Source organism: Leptopilina boulardi, unplaced genomic scaffold, assembly GCF_019393585.1.
Source record: "Leptopilina boulardi isolate dan_hultmark-lab unplaced genomic scaffold, ZJU_Lbou_2.1 LbouV2_292, whole genome shotgun sequence".
NCBI lineage: Eukaryota > Metazoa > Arthropoda > Insecta > Hymenoptera > Figitidae > Leptopilina > Leptopilina boulardi.
Genome location: NW_026137854.1, coordinates 1,956,241 through 1,974,499, shown reverse-complemented (window position 1 = coordinate 1,974,499; position 18,259 = coordinate 1,956,241). Strand labels below are relative to the sequence as shown.

Below are 18,259 nucleotides of genomic sequence, written 5' to 3'. Positions count from 1 at the left end.
TGATAATTTTAAGTGCAGATTATGATTTTCAGTCTGGTCCAAAAATTGGTAAAAAAACGCCAGCAAAAAATTGTCAAAGAAACAAAGAAACATATTTTCTTTACTTGGTGGCACAAAAAAAATTTTGAAGGATCATTTGGTACTACGGGTTCTTTAGGAGGAAAAAGAAAAATTACTTTGAAAGAAAACGTAGATTATACTTTGGAGACGTTGACAGATGAAATTTTAAAGCAATATGTCGATAAAGACAATAAACATTTATTTGAAACATCGTTTGTTTACCTTGCCACAAATCAAGAACAATTTATTTCAAAATTCGTGAACAAGAAAGGACACGAATGCAAATTTTGGGAATATTATTATGATACACTTGAGAAGCCATCTAAAGAATACAATTATCTAATTTTGAAATTCATGAACTTATCGGCTTTTCAGATAAGAAAATAACTTCTCCAACTTAAGCGATTTAAAATTTACAGATAATATACAGGCGTAGAACATTTAAAAAATTTTAAACATTATAATCTAAACTAGCAACTTTGTCGTCCGCAAGCGGCCGACTACGTTGCTAGTGTGCATTAACCATATTTTTTATTCATTTTTTTACAAAAAAATTTAATATTAGAAATGTAAAAAAAAATTTCTCTATATTGGATCTACCACCCAAGTAGCACGGAATATTGCTTGAATGTCAGGCTGATATCAACCGGGAATATTTTTGTGACATTCAGGCGATATCATAATGTCCTTTTCACGGGGACATTCCTCCGTGATGTATCTATGTTACAGTCTTTCACACAAAAAATGTAACCCGTTACAAAACTTACATTCTACATTTATTAAACCTAAATAATTCTGTGGTACTTTACTTTAATCTAAATCTTCAACAGACATTATTGCAACTCCTGCACTTTTTTATTCCGATTATCGTTTTTATATGTCAAATTCTTTTCTTCACACATTCTTTTCATCTTCCGTTGCCGTAGAAAATTTTTTCTTCTTACATGACAAATTATTTTCTTGACGCACTTTCTTTTCATCTTGAGTTTCCATTGATATTTTTCTTTTCCTACATGCCAAATTTTTATCCTTGCGTATTTTCTTTCCATCTTCAGTTTTTATAGATAATTTCTTTTTTTTGCATGTCAAATTTTTTTTGCGCTCTTTCTTTTTTATTTCTGTTTTATTACGATTACGTTTTCTCAATCTCTCATTCTCCTGTCTTATTATTTACTGCTCATATGTAACTTCGCGCCTTGCCTTCCTTTTTCTTCCCTTCTCTTTAATTGCTCAATTTATCTTTTTATCATTTTCTTTACTCAGAAAAGTTTTCATTGTTAAATATTCATGTGGTAAAATTTTGTTCAGAGTATTATAAGTTGTACGAATTATTTTCTTTTCACTAGTGTCATTTAAAGAATGTTTAATTTTTAACTCTTGTGTTAATAGAACTCTGTTAATATTATTACTGGGAAAAGTATTAAAAACAGAACAATAGTTTAAAATATAATTTTTATGTTCCTGAGTTCAATTTATGAAAAGACGGTTCTAATCATTCTCTATTATCGAATTCCTATTGTGAGACGTTCTTACTGTCGGAAAATTATTTAAGCAATTATTTTCAAACATTGACTTAAAATGGTTTCTCATTTTGTTATTATCAGTTTCATAATTTACACGGTTTGGCATTACGTTAAATAATATAGATGTTGCAAATGCTATTGCATGTACTCCACACTCAACACTACCAAAAGGTTGTTGATCAACAGCTTCAAAAACTACTGTTGGTTTAAAAGGTAACAATCTAATTAAATATTTTATTTGCTGCACATTTAAACACCCCTTATTAAGGCTATCAAAAATATAAAGCCTTACTCTATAGTAATAGACATAAATTCAGTGACCATAATTGTTATTACGGCTAAAAAGTATTTAAATATGCTTATCACCGTCTCTAATTGGGACAATAAAATCAAGCATTTGTACATACAAATCACTTTGCATATTAAAAAAAGAATTGGAATCTTTTCTTAATAAATCTTCAAATTTGTACATATGCATGTAATTTAACAATTTATTTCTATTTTCAATAATTTTTAAATCTTTATCACTTAAAATAATATACTCTTTTATGTTGGCCATATTATACTTCGTTTAATTTTATTTTTGATTCATGAAAATCTAAATAACTTTAACCGTTTTGCTCACTTTCTCTAATATAACCAATTTTGCCTTTTATTCAATATAACCAATTTTTTCTTTAATTCAATACAACTAATTTTACCTTTTACTAAATATAACTAATTTTTCCTTTAATTCAATATAACCAATTTTTACTTTAATCCAATATAATTAATTTTGCCTTTTATCCAATAAAACTACCAAATATCCAAAAGAATGAGAGAACTATGAGTAACTATGAATCAGTAACTACTGATCAGCCAATAAGTGCAAAAAGGATACTCTTATATGAGTAATCAGTAGTTCATTATAAATAACATATATACGTATTTATACCTGTATTAAAACCCCGGAACAAATACCACAAAAGAACCAACCATTGGACAATAGAACCTTTGTTAATGAGGATTAACTCTGAGGACCCAGGTAATAATTTCTTTTTTCACATTTATTATATAGAAAAATAAAGATGTACCAACCCTTGGCCAATAGAACCTTTGTTAATGAAGATTAACTCGGAGTACATAATGAAACCCTGGCGGATTCGATTTGCGTAATGTCTACTTAACTAAGCGGACTTTAGGTAGACATTAGGCAGACATGTAAAAAAACGTATAAAAAAGCTATTAATCGACTTATTATGATAAAAAAAAGTTGATAAAAGGGTAAATGAATGTTTATAGAGTAAATTCGTACAAAATTTGTAATTAATAAAGCAATAAATAATTAATAATGAATGGAAATGTGCGCGAGGTACCTGATCAGTTCAGCTGTACAATTATTTTCGTGCTATTTTCTGAAAAGAATATAAATTAACTGCAAAAACAATTGATATTTATAAAAAAGTGTAAAATTGATTTAATTTTATTGTTTGCAATACGAATTATTAAATAATAATTAAGTTTTTATCAAATGTGAATAGTGTTGTGAAAACCTGTGAAAACTAATGAGTTACTACATTACCGATCGCATATGATAATAAAAAGTTCTCGATGAGTGTAACAAAAAAGCTGCAATCATGTCCGTAATTTTGGACGAGAAACAATTATGAAATCAATAATTATTTGTATAACTTTATTCTGCATTTTAAAATTCACTTTTTATTTTCTTTCAAAGCAAAAGCTTGGAAGAAAACATGCTCGCACTGTATTGTAAAAACTGGTGGCGCCATCTCTCATATGCGATCGGTAATGTAGTAACTCATTAGTTTTCACAGGTTTTCACAACACTATTCACATTTGATAAAAACTTAATTATTATTTAATAATTCGTATTGCAAACAATAAAATTAAATCAATTTTACACTTTTTTATAAATATCAATTGTTTTTGCAGTTAATTTATATTCTTTTCATGAAAATAGCACGAAAATAATTGTACAGCTGAACTGATCAGGTACCTCGCGCACATTTCCATTCATTATTAATTATTTATTGCTTTATTAATTACAAATTTTGTACGAATTTACTCTATAAACATTCATTTACCCTTTTATCAACTTTTTTTTATCATAATAAGTCGATTAATAGCTTTTTTATACGTTTTTTTACATGTCTACCTAATGTCTACCTAAAGTCCGCTTAGTTAAGTAGACATTACGCAAATCGAATCCGCCAGGGAATGTAATAAAAAATTATAAAAATTTAAAATATTATTAAATTATGAGTGTTTTGAAACATTTGTTAACGTTATTTAATGCAAAACATATATATTTACAAAGTATGAAGTAGAATATTATTATTGAAACAATTATTCATTATTTAATAATTAATAATAGGTGTCCCACTGTTTAACACAAACCTTAAAAACAAGAAAAATGTATCAAGTTCCAAAAACTTGAAATTTTATGGTAGTATCAAAAAGTGTCCAAAAATATATAAAATTGACATATTAATATCTCTTTGAAAAAAATTGTCCCACTGTTTGTCACTCTCCCCTACATACATATATACATATAAATGAATATTTTTTTTATTTTTAAAACAAAAATGGAAGAAGATTAAGATTTTAGACGATGATGTTCTTATGACATTTTCAATCGTCTAGATAGAGAAACGCAATGTTAAACAAAGAAGTACTTATGTTATATTTCTTGGTGTAAGAAAGAAAGGTATGCGTTACCTATTCAGTTTTACACTTTCTTTATAGCTTTTTCACGTGATAAAGGGAGAAAGAAATAATTACCTGGGTCCTCAGAGTTATTAATTAATCCTTCTTAACAGATTGCAGGTCAAGCGAACCCTCATTTGCAAAATAAAGATATATCTTTCTCTCTCCATAAATTGTTCTTTTCTCTGTCACCGAAAACCCAGCAGGGGTCCGGACGGAATGAATGAATGAATGAATGAATACCAAGATTATTATAGTTAATTAAAAGATTTTAATAACGAAAATGAAATTAAAATACTATAAAAAATGTATTATTAAGAATAATAATTTTAAAATAAAATAGTAAAAAAATTGTTCCTTTTTAAAAAAATAATAAATGAGTGAGGATTTTTTAATATTTTTCAAATATTTTTTAAATGTATATTTATCATTTTTTAAAATAAACCTTATTTTTCAGCTGCGATCAAATAAAAAATTTTTTTTTCATACTCTAAATTTTTATCTGGAAGATAAGATTTCTCCATATATATATATAAATAAATAAAGATAAAATTATTGACTGGTTTAAAAGTAGGAAAATAAGACTTAATTGTAAAATATAATCCCTATTGAAAATCCCCACATGGGATCCTATATATGATTCCATATAGGTTCCTTTATAAAAACCGTTATAAAATCCTAGGTCCACATAGGAATCCACATGGAATTCCATGTGAAATCATATATGAAATTCGGACACGATTTGGTGTATGATTTCATGCAGGAATTTATTATGTTGTTTCCACATTGAAATCTATGTCAATTCCTACAGTATTTCCTATAATTTTTCTGACATATTACTTTTTTCAATTTCCTTCATAATTAACTCACATCAAATCTTAAAAGAAATATTATATGAAATTCTTAAGATTTCCTTATATAAAATCTTACATACAAGATTTAATGTAGGAATCAATATAGAATTTCATGTGCATTCTTACATATGATTTCACATGGATTTGAACATAGGAAATCACATGGGATTTCATGTAGATTCTGAAATATCAACCTAAGATTTCACATGGATTTATATATAGGAAACAATATAGGTTTTTATGTGGTATAATTTCAGTTGAATGTTTTATGCTGAAAGCAGTTAACAAAAATTAAAAATTATTAAATTAAAAATTAAATAATATTACTGCAATTTATCTGAAAAGAAAAAAATTTGTGCTTTGCAATACACATTCTGAGTTAAAGTCTCAGCTTATATAGTATTCAAGAATGATCTCAACTGTGAGAAAGAAAAATTATCACCATCTAGTGGCGTAACTGTAAAACTATAACGATGATCTACATCTATATTAAAATTTCCCATGTCAAACACCATGTCAATTCCCCATGTGAAATCCTTTATAATTTTTATAAAAAATTTCCCCATATCAAACCCTATGTGAAATCCCTTATCATATTTTTGAAAAATTTTCCTATGTCAAATCCCATGTCATTTCCCATGTGAAATCCTTTATCATTTTTATGAAAAATTTTCCTATGTCAAATCCCATGTCATTTCCCATGTGAAATCCTTTATCATTTTTATGAAAAATTTTCCCATGTCCAACCCCATGTGAAATCCCTTATCATATTTTTGAAAAATTTACCTATGTCAAATCCCATGTCATTTCCCATGTGAAATCCTTTATCATTTTTATGAAAAATTTTCCCATGTCAAACCCCATGTGAAATCCCTTATCATTTTTTTGAAAAATTTTCCTATGTGAAATCCCATGTTATTTCCCATGTGAAATCCTTTATCATTTTTATGATAAATTTTCCCATGTCAAACCCCATGTGAAATCCCTTATCATATTTTTGAAAAATTTACCTATGTCAAATCCCATGTCATTTCCCATGTGAAATCCTTTATCATTTTTATGAAAAATTTTCCCATGTCAAACCCCATGTGAAATCCCTTATCATTTTTTTGAAAAATTTTCCTACGTGAAATCCCATGTTATTTCCCATGTGAAATCCTTTATCATTTTTATGATAAATTTTCCCATGTCAAACCCCATGTGAAATCTCTTATCATTTTTTTGAAAAATTTTCTTATGTCAAATCCCATGCCATTTCCCATGTGAAATCCTTTATCATTTTTATGAAAAATTTTCCCATGTCAAACCCCATGTGAAATCCTTTATCATTTTTATGAAAAATTTTCCTATGTCAAATCCCATGTCATTTCCCATGTGAAATCCTTTATCATTTTTATGAAAAATTTTCCCATGTCCAACCCCATGTGAAATCCCTTATCATATTTTTGAAAAATTTACCTATGTCAAATCCCATGTCATTTCCCATGTGAAATCTTTTATCATTTTTATGAAAAATTTTCCCATGTCAAACCCCATGTGAAATCCCTTATCATTTTTTTGAAAAATTTTCCTACGTGAAATCCCATGTCATTTCCCATGTGAAATCCTTTATCATTTTTATGATAAATTTTCCCATGTCAAACCCCATGTGAAATCCCTTATCATTTGTTTGAATAATTTTCCTATGTCAAATCCCATGTCATTTCCCATGTGAAATCCTTTATCATTTTCATGAAAAATTTTCCCATGTCAAACCCCATGTGAAATCACTTATCATTTTTTTGAAAAATTTTCCTACGTGAAATCCCATGTCATTTCCCATGTGAAATCCTTTATCATTTTTATGAAAAATTTTCCCATGTCAAACCCCATGTGAAATCCCTTATCATTTTTTTGAAAAATTTTCCTTTGTCAAATCCCATGTCATTTCCCATGTGAAATCCTTTATCATTTTTATGATAAATTTTCCCATGTCAAACCCAATGTGAAATCCCTTATCATTTTTTTGAAAAATTTTCCTATGTCAAATCCCATGTCATTTCCCATGTGAAATCCTTTATCATTTTTATGATTAATTTTCCCATGTCAATTCCCATGTCATTTCCCATGTGAAATCCTTTATCATTTAATTGACATGGGAAAATTTATCATAAAAGTGATAAAGGTTTTTACATGGGAAATGACATGGGATTTAACGTAGGAAATTATTTCAAAAAAATGATAAGGGATTTGACATGGGGTTTGACATAGGAAAATTTTTCTTAAAAATGATAAAGGATTTCACATGGGAAATGGCATGGGATTTGACATAAGAAAATTTTTCAAAAAAATGATAAGAGATTTCACATGGGGTTTGACATGGGAAAATGTATCATAAAAATGATAAAGGATTTCACATGGGAAATAACATGGGATTTCACGTAGGAAAATTTTTCAAAAAAATGATAAGGGATTTCACATGGGGTTTGACATGGGAAAATTTTTCATAAAAATGATAAAGGATTTCACATGGGAAATGGCATGGGATTTGACATAAGAAAATTTTTCAAAAAAATGATAAGAGATTTCACATGGGGTTTGACATGGGAAAATTTATCATAAAAATGATAAAGGATTTCACATGGGAAATAACATGGGATTTCACATAGGAAAATTTTTCAAAAAAATGATAAGGGATTTCACATGGGGTTTGACATGGGAAAATTTTTCATAAAAATGATAAAGGATTTCACATGGGAAATGACATGGGATTTGACATAGGTAAATTTTTCAAAAATATGATAAGGGATTTCACATGGGGTTGGACATGGGAAAATTTTTCATAAAAATGATAAAGGATTTCACATGGGAAATGACATGGGATTTGACATAGGAAAATTTTTCATAAAAATGATAAAGGATTTCACATGGGAAATGACATGGGATTTGACATAGGAAAATTTTTCAAAAATATGATAAGGGATTTCACATAGGGTTTGATATGGGGAAATTTTTTATAAAAATTATAAAGGATTTCACATGGGGAATTGACATGGTGTTTGACATGGGAAATTTTAATATAGATGTAGATCATCGTTATAGTTTTACAGTTACGCCACTAGATGGTGATAATTTTTCTTTCTCACAGTTGAGATCATTCTTGAATACTATATAAGCTGAGACTTTAACTCAGAATGTGTATTGCAAAGCACAAATTTTTTTCTTTTCAGATAAATTGCAGTAATATTATTTAATTTTTAATTAAATAATTTTTAATTTTTGTTAACTGCTTTCAGCATAAAACATTCAACTGAAATTATACCACATAAAAACCTATATTGTTTCCTATATATAAATCCATGTGAAATCTTAGGTTGATATTTCAGAATCTACATGAAATCCCATGTGATTTCCTATGTTCAAATCCATGTGAAATCATATGTAAGAATGCACATGAAATTCTATATTGATTCCTACATTAAATCTTGTATGTAAGATTTTATATAAGGAAATCTTAAGAATTTCATATAATATTTTTTTTAAGATTTGATGTGAGTTAATTATGAAGGAAATTGAAAAAAGTAATATGTCAGAAAAATTATAGGAAATACTGTAGGAATTGACATAGATTTCAATGTGGAAACAACATAATAAATTCCTGCATGAAATCATACACCAAATCGTGTCCGAATTTCATATATGATTTCACATGGAATTCCATGTGGATTCCTATGTGGACCTAGGATTTTATAACGGTTTTTATAAAGGAACCTATATGGAATCATATATAGGATCCCATGTGGGGATTTTCAATAGGGATTATATTTTACAATTAAGTCTTATTTTCCTACTTTTAAACCAGTCAATAATTTTATCTTTATTTATTTATATAGGGGAGGATGGGACAAGGATAGTTAGGTAAGATATTTTTGGATCTAGCAGTGAAATTTAAACTGGCATCGGAAAAAGAATAATATCGTTCAAAAGCCTGTTTATTTAGCTACAATTTTGCTATACATTGTAGATGGCAATGCCTTCGAGATAATATTGGAAAAGTAAAAAAAAAAATTTAACTATCCTTGCCCCACTAGTGGGGCAAAGATAGTTGAAAATTTGTTTTTACTAAGAATGATACAAAAAATCATGAAATTTGATTTTCCATTGTTTCAAGGTATCGAATTATATTTGTCAAGAATTAACAATAAAAATTATTGTTCTAATTAAATCGAATCATGTTTAATACAACTTAGCACTTAAGGATGAGCATTTTTATCAAAAAAACATGTTTTTTGTGAATTTTTTGAAAAACAAAAAAATTATTAAATCGCGATCCATAAAAAGCAATTAGCATTTCGTTTGCAATTAAAAAATTGTGTTAGCCAGACATTACCTTATCATAAGTATTACAACAAGGCACTAACTAGTTTTGCCCCGTGAGCGCTTTTTTCGAATTATCACAAATTTTTAGTACAAAAAATTTTTTTTTTTAAAAAAGCAATATGATATTCGTTTTCAGCACAAAATTTTATACCAGAAAACATTTACGTAAACAAATATATTTAATAAATTATATCCGCAAAAATAAGATTGAATAATAAAAATAAGGTGAAAATATTTTAGCAAAACTGAGATTTAACACAAATGGGCACGTAGCTTCTACAAATAGTGTCCCCGCAAGCTCAAATTTTTACTGTCGTCTTTTGGTGTTAAGACGAGTGTACATGATAAATGACCCGTTTTTTTGACGAGCCGTTTCTGTATTAGAGCCACTAACTATCCTTGCCCCTTAACTATCCTTGCCCCACCCTCCCCTATATATATGGAAAAATCTTATCTTCCAGATAAAAATTTAGAGTATGAAAAAAAATTTTTTTATTTGATCGCAGCTGAAAAATAAGGTTTATTTTAAAAAATGATAAATATACATTTAAAAAGTATTTGAAAAATATTAAAAAATCCTCACTTATTTATTATTTTTTTAAAAAGGAACAAATTTTTTTACTATTTTATTTTAAAATTATTATTCTTAATAATACATTTTTTATAGTATTTTAGTTTCATTTTCGTTATTAAAATCTTTTAATTAAAGAATAATAATCTTTGTATTCATTTCTTCATTCATTCACATTTTCTTAGTACTTGAATTTTCTCATTATTATTAGATTATATATACATATGTATATATCTTTACTTTGATAATTAGGGTTCTCGAAGGTTTCTACCTGAAATTTGTTTTGTCAAAACAACTTTCAGTTGAGGGTTTTTTTGGAAAAACTTTTTGGTATTGGATAATTTTAGCATTAAAGATATTTGGATTTTAAGGATAAAAAATTATATTGGATAACATTAGTATCGAATATATTTTGATATTGGAAAAAAATATTGATTATTTGAATATAGTGGAAGTTGGTTTTTGGAAAAATTTTTTGGTATTGGATAAGATTGGTATTAAAGATATTTGGATTTTGAGGATAATAAAATATGATATTGGATAACATTGGTTTTGAATATATTTTGATATTGAAAAAAAATTGACTGTTTGATAATAGTGGATGCTGGCTTTTGGAAAAGTATTTAAATAGAAAGAAATAGGGTTGAATATTGTTTTAAGGGTTGAAGTTGTTTTATGGGTTAAATAATAGTTTGTGAGTCGAATATTGATTTGAATAATAATAAAAAGTGCAGAGGAAAATAAGTTAAATAATAATCATTATCGAAAATGATGTAATGTGGAAAAAGATTAAACAACGCTAATTCACGTTCATAAAAGACTATCATTGTTGCATTAGTTAGCTGAATTATAGTTAATGAAATATTTTATAGGTGAAACACATGTAAGTAAATTTTTTGAAAGCAAGAAACTAAAATAAACGATTACTTTTGAAAATTAGCTTTATCGACAGTTTAAAAGTTCAAGAAGGATACCATGTCGAACATAAAAGAGTATTTTATTTTAAATAATAAAGATTTTAAGAATATTGAAAATGTAAATGAAATGTTAAATGATATGCATATGTATAAATTTCAAGAATTATTAAAAAATGATTCAAATTCTTTTTTCATTATGCAAAGTAGTTTGTAATTACAAATGCTTGATTTAATTATTCCAATTGGAGAAAGAGATAAACATATTCAAATAGTTTTTAGCGGTAATAACAATTCTGGTCATTGGATTTGTGTTTATTACGATGGAGTAATATTTTTTTAAGGCTATTTATTATTTATTAAGACTATTTTTTAAAGCCTTAATGCAGGGTGTTTGAATATTCATCAAATAGAATATTTAATTAGATTTTTCCCTTTTAAACCAACAGAATTTTTTGTAGGTGTTGATCAACAGCCGATTGGTACAGTTAAGTGTGAAGTATATGAAATAGCATTTGCTGTAAATTAAAAGATTAATTTATGAAACTGATAATAATATAATGAGCAAGCATTTGATATCATTTTTTGAAAACAATTAATTAAATCATTTTCCGGCAGTTAGAATGTCTAATATTAGGATTTCGATTTGTAGAGAATCATTGGAATTGTCTTTTCATAAATCGTAATTTTATTCATTTACAATTTTATATGTATCGTCTTTCATAGAGAAGAAAAAAGCGTGGATTGACACATGTGCGTTTAACTAGATGTTTACGTACACAAATTTGCGATTCAGAAACTTTAAATAAAATGATATGTGCTGAAATCACAGACGAAATAAAGAATCCAGAGCTTTATAACATTGTAAAGCGATTTTAAGTTCATATGGGCCTTGTAGTAAACAAAATAGGACTTCACCCTGCATGGATCCTGAGATGGGTCAATTAAATGTATTGCTGACAATTCGATGATCGTAGCATATAATCTTTATTTGAGTACAAAATTTAAAGGTCATATTTACTGTGCAATAATAGGTATTATATTATTATAACACCATAAGGTTGAAATAGTAATACAGTAATCATTACAAAAATAATATTATTATTTTTGTGAGATCAAAATTCTAATAACTGTCCGTCAAATAAAAATAAATTTTTAATTTTTTATAAAAAATTATAGATACCACGCGCGTTTACGCGCGTTTCTTTTAGCTAGTTTAGATTATAATGTTTGAAATTTTTTAAATGTTCTACGCCTTTATATTATCTGTAAATTTTAAATCGCTTAAGTCGGAGAAGTTATTTTCTTATCTGAAAAGCCGATAAGTTCATGAATTTCAAAATTAGATAATTATATTCTTTAGATGGCTTCTTAAGTGTATCATAATAATATTCCCAAAATTTGCATTCGTGTCCTTCCTTGTTCACGAATTTTGAGATAAATTGTTCTTGATTTGTGGCAAGGTAAACAAACGATGTTTCAAATAAATGTTTATTGTCTTTATCGACATATTGCTTCAAAATTTCTTCTGTCAATGTCTCCAAAGTATAATCTACGTTTTCTTTTAAAGTAATTTTTCTTTTTCCTCCTAAAGAACCAGTAGTACCAAATGATCCTTCAAAATTTTTTTTTGTGCCACCAAGTAAAGAAAACATGTTTCTTTGTTTCTTTGACAATTTTTTGCTGGCGTTTATTACCAATTTTTGGACCAGACTGAAAATCATAATCTGCACTTAAAATTATCATCATTAAAATAAATGGTTTATAAAGAATTTATATAACAAAAAGCAAACAACCATTTCTTAAAGTCTCGATTAAAGTTAAAGATAAGAACATATATAAAATATCATTTATGACAATTAAATAAAAATGCAACAGATAAAGCAATTACTTGGTAATGTTTGAAATTAGAAACACTTTACCGTTTTCTTTTTAGTCGATTTCTCCAAATCATTTTTATCTAATTCACTACATATTTCGTGAAACCTTTTCCTCTTGTTTGCACCAAGGTCCTTTGGAATTGGAGTAACTAAAAGAGATATTAAAATCATTAGTGTATAAATGTTTTATTTAACAAATTATTTATAACATTAAAATTAGCATAAATGGTTAACAAGATAGTAGCTTTAAAAGAATTTTACTTAAAAAATATTAATTTTATTAAACAAATGCAGTTATTTTATTTGAGAATATTAAAAATTCTAAGTAAGAATAAGAAATTTCTGTACGCCCTCATGAAAAGGGACCACTTTAGCACTAACTATTAAATTATTAAACATAAAATGTATTATCAACTAAAATTATTTATTTCTTAAAAGGTGATAAAATTATAAGAAAAATAAGACCTATAAGAAGTGATTAATCCATGATAAAATTCCGTACCTGTTGATACAACAACGTCGTAAACCTCGACATTTTGCTCTAAATGATAGTGATGCTCATCAGTTTCCAACAAAAATGTTTTTCCATTTTCAGAATATTCCAATTTGCTTCCTTCTGGATAATTTTCGGTGATTACCGATTTTTTTAGCAGATTATCTTTAACCTTCACGTATCTAATATTGTTTTGAAATTTTATTTCAACGGTTCTAGAATTTTGATTCATCTATAATAACAAAATTATATTAAAATCAGTTTTCAATAACAATTTAATGATATAAACTTTAAAGTACATTAATTGTTTTATTAACGTTAAATGTTTATTGAAATCTTATATATATTTTGTACCTTAATTAAATTAACTTTGTTTAATAAAAATTGTTTGATATATAAAAGTTCTGTACAATTTGCCTAAAATGCGATCAAATTGAATTGTTTATTTTTGTTCATAGTAATAAAATAATAAAATTATACTTAAAGTACATGTTTTAAAATTACGATTTAATTCAAGTTTCAAAACTCTCATGAAGAAAAAATTCTTTTCTTAACTTTCTTGGCAATAAGAAAATATAATTAAACCACAAAATAAATAAATAAAAAAAATTACGCATATGCTTGGTTTTGAAGAATTTTACGTTTTCAAATAGCGGATAATTTAAAAAGGAATTTTTCTTCATTGAAAATTAATTTTAATAACAATAAAATAATAATTTATAATTATGATTTGTTGGAATTTCATTGCAAAACAAAATTTCTAAGTTATGCGATTAAAATAGAGACTTTGGATGTTTTCGTCAATCACTGGCAGTAACTAAAACCAGTGAACAGTGGTACTCAATGTGAAAAGATGTTGGCTTTTCAGTAATTGGTCACTTTCCGTAATAGCACCTTAAAGTCGTTTTCTGTTTGGCGCAGAAATTGCAGCCTTCAGAGAGCCTGCGACAAAATATGAAACGTGCCATAGGTTTTTTCGAAACGTAACCTATTTTTCGGTGTTTTCTTCGAAATTCTACTCCCACCACTCAACTCTGTTGCTTTAAATTTGCTGCCAGTTACTGGATAATTTTTCTAAGCAGTTAAGAAAAGCAGTAATCCCAGTAATAAAAAATAAAAAAAATTATCACTTTTTTTACACTTGTCTAACGCGTGTCTAATTGATTAACATTCAATTAAGAAATTAGACATCACAGAAAATAGTTGGCAAATCTTCGATTGTCTCCATAAAAATAATCAAGAATCGAAGATTTCAATTTTAACCAAATAACCACGAGTTTTATGCAATTTGTGCAGATTTTGTGTGTGTCTCAAATTTATTTTTTGTCGTGATGTCGCATTATTAAACACGCGTGGTTCATGAATTGTTGGTTCCTAATTGTAAATACAAGTGACAACAACAACAATAAACACAAATATTTTGGACGACAAATGAAATAAACAAAATAATCGAATTATCTTAAAGGAATAAGTTGTCATTTCAAAGAAGGAAAAATGGCAGAAGGTTTGTAGTCTTTAAAATTTTTAAATAATTTACATTTTCTTCAAAGATCCATTATTTTATGTATATATTTTAAAAGAATAGAATTATGCGTAAAAAGTAAAGCAAATCCGTAGAATTGCGACGTTAACTTATTTATTTTAATTATATTTTAAAAGATTTTAATCTGAAAAAATACTATTCAATTATTTCTGAATATTAAATTAAAATTTTTATAAATTGTCTAATTATTTAATCAAATTATTTTAAAAATTGTACATATATACATACATTAATTTCATATTTAAAATATTTAAGAAATGCTTATCAAATCGTATGAAAATTGTCATTTATTTATTTTATTGATTTTTATTCTTATTTATTCTATATTTCTTAATTTGTTAAAAAAACGACAAATGGAAAAAAAATAAACTGCAAAATTATCGGCAACTATTGATGAAAAAGTGAAAAACAGCGCGATTTTGCTGTTTACTTTTTTCAGTGCATTTGATTTTGACTCATGTGTAAATTATTTGTAGTTCTTTAATTAAAATTCAAGTTGCAATAATAAAGTTTTTTGTTTCAAAAATAAAGCTATTGCTGATGAACAAATAGTGTTGTCGATTATGGCAGCTGTTGTCATGATTTTCGATGACGAAGAGGAAGAAGAAGACGAGGCACGAATTTTAATCGCAGCGGCTTCAAAGGAAAAAGTCCAAATTCCTAAAACGGAAAACTATTTCGAAAGTATAATTCCAAGATTCTCAAACTCAAGTAAAGTATACTAAATAATAATTATAAATTATTTTATTAAGAAATTAGTATTTAAAATTTTTGAAAAGACTATTTTTGCGAAGAATTTTAGTCGATAAAAAAAATTGCATAATTTTAGGAGACGAATTTTTTTTTACTAATTTTTGATAATTATTAAATTAGGTAGGGGAAATTTAAGTTGAAAGTTTTAGAAAAGAATTACTGAATTTATTGAAAATATACAGTTAAAATAGATATTTAAAGGAATTCAAATTCAGACGATATAAAAGTGGAATGTTTGCAAAAATCTAATGAAATAAAAAAATTTCAGATAAGTAATTGATAATAATTGAAAACTGTAGTAAATGACTCCATTTGTAAAAAGATTTGTTTAAAATTATTGAAACTAATTAATTTTATGAACAACTTTAGAAAAAAAATAATTGAATTTTTGAAAGATTAACAACTAAACTGCTGTTTGAGAATATTTTTAAGTAAAAAAATTAAAATGTTCATACTTTACGTCTGAAAAAGTGGATATTCAAATTTTACAGAACAATTGAATATTTCAGTTTTGTAAATTAATATTTTATATTTAAAAGAGATGTAATTATAATTTTTAACATTAAAGCTCTGAAACAATATTATAAAATACATTTTTTATAATCTAGAAACAAATTCTCTTAAAATGAAAAAACATTATGTTTAAAAGGCATCACGACTTTACACAGCATTTCAGTTGAAATAGTTTTAGAAAATATTGATATTAGGAGAACTTATATAAAAATTTTAGAATATATTTAATCGTATGAATTACTTAATAATTAATTAAACATCTTCTGTGAATGATTAAATTTTTAAAGAGTTTTCATTAAAATTTTTTAGATTAATTCCATTTTTAAAGAGTTACAATTGAAATTTTTGTCATTATAATTAAAACTGAATTAATGATTAAGAATTAAAAATTTGCAACAATAAGTTGTTAATCAATCGACGATTTTAACATTTTTATCCAAAAGCCTAAAAAAATCGAGTGTTTGAGAAATTTTACTTCAAATTTTTGAATGTACAATTGATGAGAACACTGTATAGGTATGGAATTCTGGGTCCATCGTGTACAGAAATGGGACCCATCAACAATATTGACCCGCAACATTTCTAGATGGGTTTCATCAAAATGTACATACACGAGGATCCCAAAGTGGACAGTGTTCTTTTCAAAGGCATGTGATTGATAAATTTTCAAATAATTACAATTTTGAAGAATTATTAGTTTTAATTACGATTTAATGACAATTGGTAATTATTTGCAGCTTTTCGCAAACATTTTAGAATGAATAGGACTACTTTTGAAAATTTGAGTCTGATGCTGAGTCAGGATATTATTAATTTTGCTCCGTACTCGATTATGGTACGGTATTGTACGTCTGGTATTGATTGGAACACATTTTTTTATATCACAATCAGAAGAGTGAATTTTATGGTAGCTCTTCTATAGTTAAGATAGTAATTACTCTAATAATACTCATTAAGAAAAATTTCCATAAAGTTAACAGTAACTTTTTCGTCACAGGAATAATCGAGTACGGAGAAGAAAAATACTCATTATGCGTACATAAATTTTTGTGCGCAACTAAAACTGAAAACAACAAGAAGAGAACGGTTTCAAAATGTAACAAAACAATCATCGTTTTTCATTTTTCACTTCAAATTTAAGTTATTTACTTTATTTGTTCCGAAACTGATCAATTTTAAACTAGAAAGACGTGAAAATATCAATTCTTTGAAAAATAACTTGAAATCGGTTAAATTCAAGCACAATAAATTCTTTTTAAAAAAATATCAAAACGTCTATGAAATATCAGCGGTTAAGTTTCATTTCTAACGCTGTAAAAGGAGAACAAAAATAAGTCGACTTATCGTCTCTTAATTAACGAGTCGCGGACATCTTTCATTATGTCCAATAGTGCGTCTTTTCGCTCCAAATTTTCTTTGTGACGAAAATTGGCATCATCGTTCATTTCTGTCATCGAACATTCTGCATCCGGCTTCTTTGCCTTTGCGCGCTTTAATCTTTTTGGAGAAATTTCGATTTCATTACCATTAACATCAATTATGGAAGAAACTTTTCGTTTGTATCCTGCCAGACTCGAAGCCACTGCCGGCGGATTTATTTCGGGCCTTTTGTACATAAATTTATGCATTTCCTTGAAGGAAGTCGACTTTGACTCCTTTGACGGACTTGTTCCGGTTTGTTTACTCCGATCAATGGTGTTTTTGTAGGTTCTACATAACGAATCCCATTTTGATTCACATAGATGCGCACTCACATCATGTCCCTTTTCTACCATTACTTTTGAAAGAAGCGACCAAAACTTCTCCCCTTTTAACTTGCATGTCTCTTTTAGTGACGAATAACAATTTATCAATGCCTTGGTCATGTCAGGTGTCCACTGTGTACGCGTTTTCTCTAAAACAAAAAAAGTAGAATATTGAAATAGTACAATCCACAGCAATTAATAATAAATTATTTGAAAATATATTAATTTAAATTACAAAAAATTTACTTTTCAATTAAAAAGCTTACTTGGCAGTATCTTTTCGTTTCCCTCATCGCCACAACGTGGTTTTGTCATTTTTCCCTTGCCAACAAATTTTTTTAATTC

The 18,259-nt window shown here is 26.9% G+C and overlaps 1 protein-coding gene and 1 long non-coding RNA gene across 2 annotated transcripts; both read right to left on the bottom strand.

The window, feature by feature from the left end:
• Positions 1–12,393: 12,393 nt before the first annotated feature.
• LOC127282255 (uncharacterized) lies at positions 12,394–13,580 on the bottom strand. Its single transcript, XR_007843179.1, has 3 exons — positions 13,370–13,580; positions 12,910–13,016; positions 12,394–12,700 (listed from the first exon to the last, which is right to left on the bottom strand). It is a non-coding gene; the product is annotated as an uncharacterized LOC127282255 (long non-coding RNA).
• A 2,789-nt stretch (positions 13,581–16,369) lies between these two features.
• Positions 16,370–18,259, bottom strand: LOC127282249 (uncharacterized). The gene is made up of 2 exons (XM_051306422.1): positions 18,181–18,259; positions 16,370–18,063 (listed from the first exon to the last, which is right to left on the bottom strand). The coding sequence occupies exons 1-2, from the start codon at positions 18,227–18,229 to the stop codon at positions 17,510–17,512; spliced, it is 603 nt and encodes a 200-aa protein (XP_051162379.1). The 5' UTR covers positions 18,230–18,259; the 3' UTR covers positions 16,370–17,509.

What these genes read in the sequence shown, in the direction of transcription:
- LOC127282249 (XM_051306422.1), bottom strand. Translation starts at nt 18,229, where the DNA reads ATGACAAAACCACGTTGTGGCGATGAGGGAAACGAAAAGATACTGCCA. An exon ending in AAACGAAAAGATACTGCCAA is followed by an intron (nt 18,064 to 18,180) that starts GTAAGCTTTTTA and finishes TTTTTGTTTTAG; the next exon opens with AGAAAACGCGTACACAGTGG.